At 41.6% G+C, this 12622-nt stretch overlaps 1 protein-coding gene across 5 annotated transcripts in view; it reads left to right on the top strand.

Moving 5' to 3' along the window:
• Window positions 1-11877, top strand: part of TRA2A (transformer 2 alpha homolog) — a 29057-nt gene extending 17180 nt beyond the window's left edge. For all 5 annotated transcript variants that reach the window (XM_034963803.2, XM_055115777.1, XM_055115776.1 and 2 more), the window contains 5 exons: window positions 1855-2043; window positions 7310-7425; window positions 10393-10521; window positions 10846-10913; window positions 11086-11877. In XM_034963803.2, coding sequence (XP_034819694.1) covers window positions 1855-2043; window positions 7310-7425; window positions 10393-10521; window positions 10846-10913; window positions 11086-11096 — 513 coding nt within the window. In that variant the 3' untranslated portion in view covers window positions 11097-11877. The remainder of the gene's footprint in view (window positions 1-1854; window positions 2044-7309; window positions 7426-10392; window positions 10522-10845; window positions 10914-11085) is intronic.
• Window positions 11878-12622: the final 745 nt, after the last annotated feature.

Raw genomic sequence — 12622 nt, 5'->3', positions numbered from 1 at the left:
GGCTCTAAAGTTCTTAGAGCATGTTTGCATGCTGTACTATGCTTCTCCCACAGGATACTAACTTAAACTGTGGTGGAGCATGTCATTATTTAATGTTTTGAAATCTGTAAATTTATTTCTAAAATCTGGATTGTGGGAACACTGAAAGAATATCCTTGCTAAAGAATGAAAATGGGCCAGGCATATTGGCTCACGCTTGTAATCCCAACTACTTGGGAGGCTGAGATGGGAGGATTCCCTGAGCCCAAGGAGGCCAAGGCTGCAGTGAGCCATGATCAGGCCACTAAACTCCAGCTTGGGCAAGAGAGTGAGGCCCTGTCTCAGAAAAAAAAAAGAAAGAAAATGGAGGAGAGGAGGTCTAAATCAACAATTACAGATGAAGTCAGATTAAGTACAAATCTGTAAGGGATGTAAAGCATTTGAATTAACTAGAAAGATGGTATTAAACTGAGGATACTTTTTTTTTTATAAGCGAGACGGAGTTTCACTCTTATAAAAAGTAAAGGTTCTTCTTCAAAGAGATTTTCCTCCCCATCTAATTAGAAATAGATAATAATTTCTCTTAGAAGCAAAATTTATTCAAAGAGCTGTGCTAACATTCTTAAATATCTGCTAGGCCGGGTGGGGTGGATCACCTGAGGTTGGGAGTTTGAGACCAGGCTGACCAACATGGAGAAACTCCATCTCTACTTAAAAATACAAAATTAGCTGGGGGTGGTGGTGCATGCCTGTAATCCCGTCTACTTGGGAGGCTGAGGCAGGAGAATGGCTTGACCTCGGGAGGTGGAGTTTGCGGTGAGCCAAGATCGCACCATTGCCCTCCAGCCTGGGCAACAAGAGTGAAACTCCGTCTCAAAAAAAAAAAAAAATCTACTAGCCGTAGTAAAAAAATCAATGTACTTTATGTTCTTAGCTCCCACAATTTAGCCTAAGTATTTGCCCTAACATGCTTATACTGGTCCAAACAAGCATTAGGTCATAGCCTGTTCCTCTTCCTTATTTAAAGGTGTTTTTACCTTTCTCAACATTCCACAAATTACTTCCTCCTTCCTTTGTTCTCCTCTGCCTTTGCCTCTTTTAAAAAGTTCGAAGTTACTAGCCAATCAAGACAAATCAGAATGTGAAGTCCCATTCCAGCCAATAAAAAACAGACACAACAGTAAGGTAGACACGTCAGATTATAAATGACCCTGTCTCCTTTGTTCAGTGTACTCTTGTGACAAAACTGCTGACAAGCGTACCCTTTCTACAGAAAATAAAAATGGCCTTACTAAAAAAATGTATGTTCAAGTGCTATTTCTTTACAACACCGAGAAACAAACATTTCTAACACTATTGTCGCCTAGGCTGGAGTGCAATGGCTCGATCTTGGCTCACTGCAACCTCCACCTTCTGGATTCAAGCGATTCTCCTGCCTCAGCCTCTGGAGTAGCTGGGATTACAGGCGCCTGCCACCATGCCCAGCTAATTTTTGTATTTTTAGTAGAGATGGGGTTTCACCATGTTGGCCAGGCTGGTCTCGAACTCCTAACCTCAGGTGATCCACCCACCTCAGCCTCCCAAAATGCTGGGATTACAAGATTTTCAGGATACATTATGAACATTGCTGGGCTGGAGAGTAAGAACATTTTAATTCAGGCTATAGACAGAAAGCATATCCCAAAGAAGGCCTTGGGTCTACTGTGAATTGTAAAATATGGCTCATCTGCTCTAGTTCTCTTAAAATCTTATCTCCAAATTACTAGAAACAATATATTTATTGTGTATTAGATGAGGTGTTCTAAACAAAGTATTTCTGTGTTTCTTTGATTTTGATTTTAATTTGGAGTTTTAAATAATATTTCCATTCAATAGGCAAATCCAGATCCCAACACTTGCCTTGGAGTGTTTGGCCTCAGTTTGTACACAACAGAGAGGGATCTTCGTGAAGTATTTTCTCGATATGGACCATTGAGTGGTGTCAATGTGGTTTATGATCAGCGAACTGGGCGATCTCGAGGATTTGCTTTTGTGTATTTTGAAAGAATAGATGACTCAAAGGAGGTAAATTTGTCTTTTATATGCCTGATTATAGTACTGAATTAGTGTGAAAAGTTGATTAACAGACTTATTTCTGTAAACATTGCATCCTTTTTTCTTCCTTTTTTTCTTTTTTTTTTTTTTAAAGATAGGATCTTGCGTCCAGGCGCGGTGGCTCATGTCTGTAATCCCAGCACTTTGGGAGGCCGAGGCAGGTGGATCACGAGGTCAGGAGATCGAGACTATCCTGGCTAACACGGTGAAACCCCGTCTCTACTAAAAATACAAACAATTAGCCAGGCGTGGTGGCCGGCGCTTGTAGTGCCAGCTACTCGGGAGTCTGAGGCAGGAGAATGGCGCGAACCCGGGAGGCGGAGCTTACAGTGAGCCGAGATTGCGCCACTGCACTCCAGCCTGGGCGACACAGTGAGACTCCGTCTCAAAAAAAAAAAAGATAGGATCTTGCTGATTTTGCTCTGTTGCCCAGGCTGGAGTGCAGCCTCGACCTCCTGGGCTCAAGCAGTCCTCCTACCTCAGCCTCCTGAGTAGCAGACACTACAGGTGTGGGCCACCATGCCCAGATAATTTTTTGTTGTAGAGATGAGGTCTCACTATGTTGCCCAGGCTGATCTCGAACTCCTGGCCTCAAGTGATCCTCCCAGAATGCTGGGTTTACAGGCATGAGCCATCATACATGGCCTGTTGTGTCCTTTCTAATTTTGACCTGATTCAAACTCTGCCTCTCAGTGTTAACAATTGGAGTGACTACAGTTTCCCTTTTTTTGGTTATGCTCTCTGCTATAGGCATATCCTAATTGAAATCTGGCTGTGTAAAGTGAGCTATATGTGTTTAAATTAATGGAAAAAGTATATGTGTAAGTGTTCTCTTTTGAATAAGCCATAATGATGCTCCAAACAGATGATTACATTAACTTTTAAAAAATAATTCTGATGTGTGGGTTTGATATGTTTAATTTTGTGTCTATAATGAGGAAGGAACTTGTTTTTCTATTCTCTAAATGTTCATTTATCAGTGTGTTCAATAATTGAAAAATAGTACATGGAAAGAATTGATAATTTTTTAGTGCTATTCTTAACTTGCCTAACACAATGAACTAATCAATGTCAATGACTTGAAATAGGGCTATTCTAACATGTTCGGTATTATAAAGGAAGTGGTAGGCTTGCTTTAAGTTTTTGCAGGGAGTCTTGCTGTGTTGCTTAGGCTGGTCTTGGAACAACTCCTGGCCTCAACTGTTCCTCCTGCCTTGGCTTCCCAAGGTGCTAGAATTACTGATGTGAGCCACCATACCTGGCCTAGGCTCGCTTACTCTTTACTAAAAGTTGATAGTAATTGATTTAGAAAATTGCATTGTAAAGAATTTGAAGCTCAATACTTTTAGTTTTGTTAGATCTTCTGTCTTTTAAATTAAAATATATATATTTGTATATATCTGGAAGTTTTATTAGACCTTAATAATCAGGGTATTTTTCTTTTCTTTTTTTTTTTTTTTTTTTTTTGAGATGGAGTCTCGCTCTGTCGCCCAGGCTGGAGTGCAGTGGCGCGATCTCGGCTCACTGCAAGCTCCACCTCCCGGGTTCATGCCATTCTCCTGCCTCAGCCTCCCGAGTAGCTGGGACTACAGACGCCCGCCACCACGTCCAGCTAATTTTTTGTATTTTTAGTAGAGGCAGGGTTTCACTGTGTTAGCCAGGATGATCTCAATCTTCTGACCTCATGATCCACCCGCCTCAGCCTCCCAAGGTGTTGGAATTACAGGTGTGAGCCACCGCGCCTGGCCAAATAAGGCTATCTTTTAAAAACAGTAAGTTCTTGGCATCTGGTGGGTAGAAGCCAGGAACACTGCTAAATAACCATACAGTACACAAGCTGGCACCCCATAACATAGAATCAGCCTCAAAATGTCAATAGTGCTAAGGTTGAGAAACCCCGGATAACTCTAACAAACTAGTACTTTAGTTTTTAAGTCATTTATGTCACAGGCAGTTTAATGCCTTAATTTGTCAGTATTATGACTTTTTTTTTTTACTGTTACGTATTTGTGATTTATATATTCCTTTTCTCAATTAAGAGATACATGTTATCAATTTAGAAATACTAGGATATCTGAGCTGAAGTAAAAGTTGCAAAATGCAAGCCAGAACAGTGTAATTTTTTTATTATTAATATTTTTTAATGTGAAACGTGTTTATCTCTTGATTCCACCTCTCCCCTTCCACTTCTGGATAAAACTAAAATGGCAGGCTGGGCACAGTGGCTCGCACCTTGTAATCCCAGCACTTCGGGAGGCTGAGGCGGGCGGATCACCTGAGGTCAGGAGTTCAAGACCAGCCTGGCCAACATGGTGAAACCCCATCTCTGCTAAAATACAAAAATTAGCTGGGCATTGTGGCAAGCGCCTGTAACCCCAAGCTACTCGGGAGGCTGAGGCAGGAGAATTGCTTGAACCTAGGAGGCGGAGGTTGCAGTGAGCTAAGTTTGTGCCACTTCACTCCAGCCTGGGCAACAGAGTGAGACTCCACTTCATCTCAAAAAGAAAAAAAAAAAGCTTAACTGGCAGCTTTAAAGACAGGAGCAGTTACTTAGTGGCAGAATTAGAAGTTCCTTTTAGTTCACTAGGTGACAATATGTTACTTAAGGAGCGGGGTGACTAGGCTTGTCAGCTAAATCACAGTTTCTCTTTTCAGTTGCCCAGGCTGAATTCTCAGCTAACACAGGCATGTTTTATGGTTTCTTCTGTATGGCTGAGACTGTCTCCAGTCTTTAGGGACAGGCAATCTGAAGTGATTTGATTTTTTTCTTTTTTCTTTTTTTTTTTTTTGTTGTTTCTTTGTTTGTTTCTTTGTTTGTTTGGGGATGAGGTCTTGCTCTTTGCCCTGTTGCCTAGGCTGGAGTGTGGTGGCATGATCTCAGCTCACTGCAACTTCCGCCTCCCAGGCTCAAGTGATCCTCCCACCTTAGCCTCCTGAGTAGCTGGGACAACAGGTGCACACCACCATGCCCGGCTAATTTTTGTATTTTTTGGTAGAGACGGGGTTTTGCCCCATTGCCCAGGCTAGCCTCAAACTCTGGACCTCAAGTGATTTGGCCTCCCCAAAGTGCCAGGATTACAGGCATGAGCCACTTCACTTGGCTAAAGTGATTTTTTTTTTTTTTTTTTTTTTTTTTTGATACGGAGTCTTGCTCTGTTGCCAGGCTGGAGGGCAGTGGCACAATCTCGGCTCACTGCAACCTCTGCCTCCCGGGTTCAAGCAATTCTGCCTCTGCCTCCCGAGTAGCTAGGACTATAGGTGCATGCCACCACACCCAGCTAATTTTTGTATTTTTAGTAGAGATGGGGTTTCACCATGTTGGCCAGGATGGTCTTGATCTCTTGATACCTCATGATCCCCCCATCTTGGCCTCCCAAAGTGCTGGGAGTACAGGTGTGAGCCATCGCGCCCAGCCTAAAGTGATTTTTAAAATCTTTTTAAAATTTGTATTCCTTTTTGACTAACTTCTCCGATTCTGAAAATTTCACTGAAGTGTCAAAGTTATTAGTGTGCATATGGTGAAGATAATAATATAAGCTCCTCACCCTGTTTTAGTAAGAAGTACTTAGAGATTTTGTGTGTGTTTTTTTGGGGGGTGCTTAGGATGGGGTGGAGGGAGATCAACTTAGAGAATTTTGATTTTTGGAACTTCAAATGGAAGATGTGTTAAATTTGTTGCAGCTTTGCTTTTGCAGACATTTATGTGATGTAAAGTTCTTTTTAAAAATTGGACCGGGTGTGGTGGCTCATGCCTCTAATCCCAGCACTTTGGCAAGAGGATTTACTTGAGCCCAGGAGTTTGAGACCAGCCTGGGGAAACATAGGGAGACTTGGTCTCTACAAATATATATATGTGTGTGAGAGAATAGGAAAAAAAAATTGTCCCAGAAACAAATAATACTCTCAGAGTTCTTTTCAAAGAGACCAAAGAGACAACTCTTATCTTCAAGAATTAGGCTGTGCAAGGCGGCTCATGCTATTTGGGAGGCTGAGGTGGGAAGGCCACTTGAGGCCACGAGTTAAGAGACCAGCCTGGGCAACATATCGAGATCTTGTCTCTACAAAAATAAATGCATGCAGGCCAGGCGTGATGGCTTACGCCTGTAATCCCAGCACTTTGGGAGGCCAAGGCAGGTGGATCACAAGGTCAAGAGATCGAGACCATCCTGGCCAACATGGTGAAACCCCATCTCTACTAAAAATACAAAAAATTAGCTGGGCATGGTGGCGCATGCTTGTAGTCCCAGCTACTTGGGAGGCTGAGGCAGGAGAATCACTTGAACCTGGGAGGCAGAGGCTGCAGTGAACCGAGGTCACGCCATTGCACTCCAGCCTGTGCAACAAGAGCGAAACTTGGTCTCATAAATAAATAATAAAATGCAATCCATTGAATGGAATACTGTTTAGACCCCTTCTCTACCAAGAATTTTTGTTTTAATTAGCCGAGCATGGTGGTACAAACCTGTGGTCCTAGCTACTTAGGAGACTAAGGCTGGAGGATTGCATAGTTTATGGGGCACTCTTACGGAGAAATATTTGTGGATACATAAAAATTGTGTAGTTTTTATTAGTTTATTATACTTTTATTAGTTCAGTCTCAGTAAAAGGTTGAAAGGCATTACCATAAATTTGTTCTTGTCTGTTTATATCATTTCTTCTTGGCTGCTCACTGAGTCTTAATCAGTGTACTAGACTGCAAACTAAAAAATAAGATTGGGGGCAGGTTATAAAAAGAACATGTATAAAGCTTAGCAAACCCTTTTTAATGTTCTGAAGTCAGTCTTTGTAAGTGAAATCGCTGGAGACTAGAAAGTATGAAATGGCAGTCTACCTGGGCAACCTACAAAAAATTTAGCTTGAAAAGACTTCAGTCTCCGCTCCCCTGTTGATCTCATGTAGTGGGGAATGGGAATTGAACCAGAACTGGAAAATTATTTAGGAAAGTTTGTTAACTACTCTTTGTTGATCTCATGGAGTGGGGAATGGGAATTGAACCAGAACTGGAGAATTATTTGGGAAAGTTTATTAACTACTCTTTCTGCTGAGTAAATTTAAATGTGTTCTGGACATTGTTGAGGTCTAGAATTGTCTATACAATGCCCTGTACAAGCTACATTGCTGTCATTTTCAAAATCAGGAGTTTATTTGGATTACATATACTTTGTGCTTAATTTTAAGTAATGATTACTTCAAGACTGGTGAATTTTACGTGACTTTTTGTGCCTGTTCTTTATAGGCTATGGAAAGGGCAAATGGAATGGAGCTGGATGGTAGAAGAATTCGGGTGGATTATTCTATAACCAAGAGAGCGCACACACCAACACCAGGCATCTACATGGGCAGACCAACTCAGTAAGAGTTCAAGTTTCCTAAGCTAAACTATGAAATCCAGCAGAAATATGTGCAAAATTTTGATTACTCAGAAACTTTTTTCCTATAATTAGAATTGATTCTGGCAAGGGGGTTGGGTTTGAGACATGGTCTCACTCTGTGGCCCAGGCTGGGCTGCTGTGGCGCCATTTCAGCTCACTGCAACCTCTGCTTCCTGGGTCAAGCAGTCCTCCCACGTCATCCTCCCAATTAGCTGGGACTACAGGCACCTGCCACCACACCCAGCTAATTTTTGTGTTTTTTGTAGAGATGGGGTTTTGCCATGTGGGATTTCGCCTTGTTGCCCAGGCTGGTCTTGAAATTCTGGGGTGAACTGATCTGCCCACCTTGGCCTCCCAAAGCGTAGGATTGCAGGTGTGAGCCACCATGGCAGGATAGAGTTGAAAGTTAAATACCTTCTTTTTTTTGTTTGTTTTGTGTTTTAGAGATAAGATTTCATTATGTTGTACAGGGCGGTCTTGAACTCGTGGGCTCAAGCAATCCACCTGCCTCAGCCAGTCTTTTTTTTTTTTATTTTTTATTTTTAGTAGAGATGGGGTTTCACCGTGTTAGCCAGGATGGTCTCAATCTCCTGACCTCGTGATCCACCTGCCTCAGCCTCCCAAAGTGCTGGGATTACAGGCGTGAGCCACCGCGCCCAGCCAGCCAGTCTTTTTATTTTTACACATGTATGTTTGAGGAACAGGATAAATTAAAACTATCAAAAGTACATCCTGGCTTTTTTTCCCCCCAACCTGGCTCAGCTCTTTGTACTGTATAAGCAGAAAAATTATTGAATACTAGAAAAATATCATTTGCTGTTTAAATATTGATTCTCTTTTCTTTTTGTTCTTTTTTTTCTTTTTTTTTTTTTTTTTTTGGAGATGGAGTCTCACTCTGTCGCCCAGGTTGGAGTCCAGTGGCGTGATCTCGGCTCACTGCAAGCTCCGTCTCCTAGGTTCATGCCATTCTTCTGCCTCAGCTTCCCAAGTAGCTGGGACTACAGGTGCCTGCCACCGTGCCCGGCTAATTTTTTGTATTTCTAGTAGAGGCGGGGTTTCACTGTGTTAGCCAGGTTGGTGTCTTGATCTCCTGACCTCGTGATCTGCCCGCCTCAGCCTCCCAAAGTGCTGGGATTACAGGTGTGAGCCAACCCACCCAGCCCTCTTTTTATTCTTATGTGACCTGGGGAAGTCTCTGTGTATAAGACAGATTTTATTGATTTTGGCATTTGTTAAAAATATTAAAAGATGCCACAGTAGGCCGGGCACAGTGGCTCAACACCTATAATCTCAGCACTGGGAAGTCAAGTGGGCGGATCACTTGAGCCCAGGAGTTTGTGACCAGCCTGGACAACATGGTGAAATCCCATCTCTCCTAAAAACATACAAAAATTAGCTGGGCGTGGTAGCAGGCACCTGTATTCCTAGCTACTCAGGAGGCTGAGGTGGGAGGATTGCTTCAGCCTGAGAAGCAGAGTTTGCAGTGAGCTGAGGTTGCGCCTCATAAGCTAAAGAATAACATTAGGGGTAGGTTATGAAAAGAACCTGTAGCACCTTGTGAGCAGCCTTGGCTCGCTGCAACTTCTTCCTGGGCCAAAGCAATCCTCCCACCTCAGCCTCCGAAGTAGCTGGGACTACATGTGCATGCCACCATGCTAATTTTTTTGTTTTAAAGAGAGAAGGACTCTTAGAGAGAGAGAGAGGTCTCATTACATTGCCTGGGTGGGTCTTGAACACCTGGGCTCAAGGGATTCACCTACCTTGACTTCCCAAAGTGCTGAGATTACAGGCATGAGCCATTTTACCCCACCCTGATGCGTAGTGGCTCACACCTGTAATCCCAGCACTTTGGGAGGCTGAGGCAGGTGGATCACTTGAGCCTGGGAGTTCAAGACCATCCTGGGCAACATGGCAAAACCCTGCTTCTACTAAAAAAAAATAAAAAATCAGCCAGGTGTGGTGGCACATGCCTGTAATCCCAGCTACTCGGGAGCTGAGGCACAGGAATCACTTGAACTTGGGAGGCAGAGGTTGCAGTGAGCCTGGGTGACAGAGTGAGACTCTTTCTCAAAAAAGAAAAAAAAACATAAGTAGGGGTTTTGATAATGTTTTTAAATATACAACCCTCCTGGCTGGCTCACGATGTTCATTGGCCGGGCGCAGTGGCTTACACCTGTAATCCCAGCACTTTGGGAGGCCGAGGCGGGTGGATCACGAGATCACGAGATCGGGACCACGGTGAAACCCCGTCTCTACTAAAAATACAAAAAATTGGCTGGGCATGGTGGCAGGCACCTGTAGTCCCAGCTACTCAGGAGGCTGAGGCAGGAGAATGGCATGAACCCCGGAGGCAGGGCTTGCAGTGAGCCGAGATCGCACCACTGCACTCCAGCCTGGGCGACAAAGCAAGACTCCGTCTCAAAAAATAAAAATAAAATATACAACCAAAGGCAGTATTCACAGAGGTATTTCTTGGGAATAAAAGAAGGAATATAGTCATTCCTTGGTATTCTCTTTGGTGTCCAGAGTTACTTAAAAATTCTTGGTGTTTATTGCCTTTTAGTCACAGGGATACACCTTTTATTCATTTATTTATTTATTTACCAGTCTCATTTAGCAGTAGGAATGCATCTTAGCATTTTTATACTGCTGCTCAACACAGTGCTTCATCGTTTCAATTTGTTGAAAAGATTTTAATTTGGGCAGTGCATTAGTAGAAAAGCAGTTAATAGTTTTGAGAGTTTTGTGAAGCCCTTCTTGATTATGTATGTAGGGAATAAGGCAAACCAGAATACCATGGGAGTCAGTAAAATGAGATACGGAGGCAATTTCTCATGAAAGGGATGTTCTTCCTCACTTTTCTCTTTTTAAAGCCATTCAATTTGTATTAAAGTGTCCTGGAAAATAGTCATTCACACTAATGGAGAATTTTTACATTTTTCTGCAGTAGTGGTGGGGGTGGTGGAGGAGGCGGCGGCGGTGGAGGTGGAGGTGGTGGCAGACGTCGAGATTCTTACTATGATAGAGGATATGATCGTGGGTATGACAGATATGAAGACTATGATTACCGATACAGGTAATGTTTTAACTTGAGCTTTCTGTTCTAAATTAGATGATAGTAGTGTTACTTGGCACTTTTATGTTGGATACATATGAATAAAAACTTGATTTTTAAAATAGATCATATATGACGCCTTTGGGAGCAGAAGTTAGCAGTCTGTATATGCCAGTATTTTGTTGTGCTATATACTTTTCTGGTCTCATTGGCAGAAAGAGAACTTAATATTAAGTAGTTATCACCTTAGGTACATTATTATTTTGAATGATGAGGAATTTTTATTTTCATCTGCCTCAGTGGAGTGATTATATAGTATGCTAAGTAATCTTTCATTTCTTACAGAAGACGATCACCTTCTCCTTATTATAGTCGATACAGATCACGATCAAGATCTCGTTCCTACAGCCCAAGTATGTGAACTTTACTTTTGTAGCATAAAAAACCTCATTTCTAATTAATGGCTTACTTTAGAATATTAGAGTATAAGGTGGAAGGTGGCAGTTAATAGTTGGAAAAATATGAGGCAAATTAAACTATAATTAACTTTTTTTTTTTTTTTTTTTTTTGCTTTTTCTCTTTTAGGACGCTATTGATAACGGAATGGTTGCAATTAAGGACATTTTTTTTCCTCTTTTTTTTTTTTTTTTTTTTTTTTTTAATTCTGAGATTTCCCCCAAGCTTTGGATTCTTCCTACTCCTTAAGAAAAAAACTTTGGTTTATTTAGCATCTACACTTTTGTCAATTGTGTTGCTGTTTTCCACCCATTTTATTATACTCTTAAAGATGTAATTGTTGTCATTTTAAACAGTTAAACATCTTGAGTATAAAAAGAACCCCAATGTTATGTTATGCTTTATAAATTTTTTTTTTTGCTTTTACCTAGATAAACTTCTAGCTAATCAAATAAGGAAAGAAACTGTCTTTTTAAAGCTTCTTTTGTGTTAGATATTGTATTAGAGATCTGCATTTATCATGAGCTCCTTTTTTTTTTAACTTTATTTTTGGGAAAGTAACACATGAAGTAGTTCAGTCATGTCAGGTTTGTCTGGGGTGGAATGGAACAGTCAGGTAGTTGAAAGTTTTTTTTTAGAGATGAAAAGCTTGTGAACTGTAAAACATGCTGTATTTGAAATACATCTGTTAAAACTTAAAAACTAAAGTGTGATTTTTTTTGTTGTTGTTAAGTTTATTGAAGTTTATTCCCTTAATCAGTGAAGGACAACCCTTATTTATTACCTAGAGCAGTTGTATAATTCGCTGTTAGAAATTTTGGTATTGGGACAGTGGATAAGCAGGTTATCACATAGCATAGAATTCTTAAAAGATACATGTGGGGAAAAGTAGTCTCAAATAAAAGCTAATTTCTTTGAAAATGGGATTGTCTCTTTATTGTGGTACAATGGAGAAATATGATTGATTGAGGAACTGGTCCTTCCTTTTCCCTCACATCCCCCCAGTGCGTATTTATACGAAAGTTTACCCATCCTGCGTTTTAACTTCCCAATATTTCTCATTTTTAAAAATATTTTTTCTTACACTAGAATGTTATTCCTTGTCTTTTCTTTGGTTCTTTTAAAACCCTTGTTTTTCTTCTCTTTTGGGGGAGACCAAATTGTAAATATTGAGAATATTCAGTACCAGCACCATGCTGAAGGAAAGATAGGTAGCTAATACCTTTTTTTTTTTTTTTTGAGACGGAGTCTTGCTCTGTCACCCAGGCTGGAGTGCAGTGGCGCGATCTCGGCTCACTGCAAGCTCCGCCTCCCTGGTTCACGCCATTCTCCTGCCTCAGCTTCCCGAGTAGCTGGGACTACAGGCACCCACCACCACGCCCGGCTAATTTTTTGTGTATTTAGTAGAGACGGGGTTTCACGGTGTTAGCCAGGATGGTCTCGATCTCCTGACCTCGTGATATGCCTGCCTCAGCCTCCCAAATTGCTGGGATTACAGGCGTGAGCCACTGCGACCGGCCTATAGGTAGATAATATCTTAAGAAGTCTAAATATATTCCAGTAGGAAACACACTTAAATGACTGTAATGTAAAAGAAGAAGAGGGTGTTTCAAGTGACCTTTAAAAAAAGGTGTTGGGCAGCTGGGCGCAGTGGCTCACACCTGTA

This window comes from Pan paniscus, chromosome 6, assembly GCF_029289425.2.
Source record: "Pan paniscus chromosome 6, NHGRI_mPanPan1-v2.0_pri, whole genome shotgun sequence".
Classification (NCBI taxonomy): Eukaryota; Metazoa; Chordata; class Mammalia; order Primates; family Hominidae; genus Pan; species Pan paniscus.
Note: the sequence above shows the minus strand (reverse complement) of the source record. Positions and strands in the feature narration are given on the sequence as shown.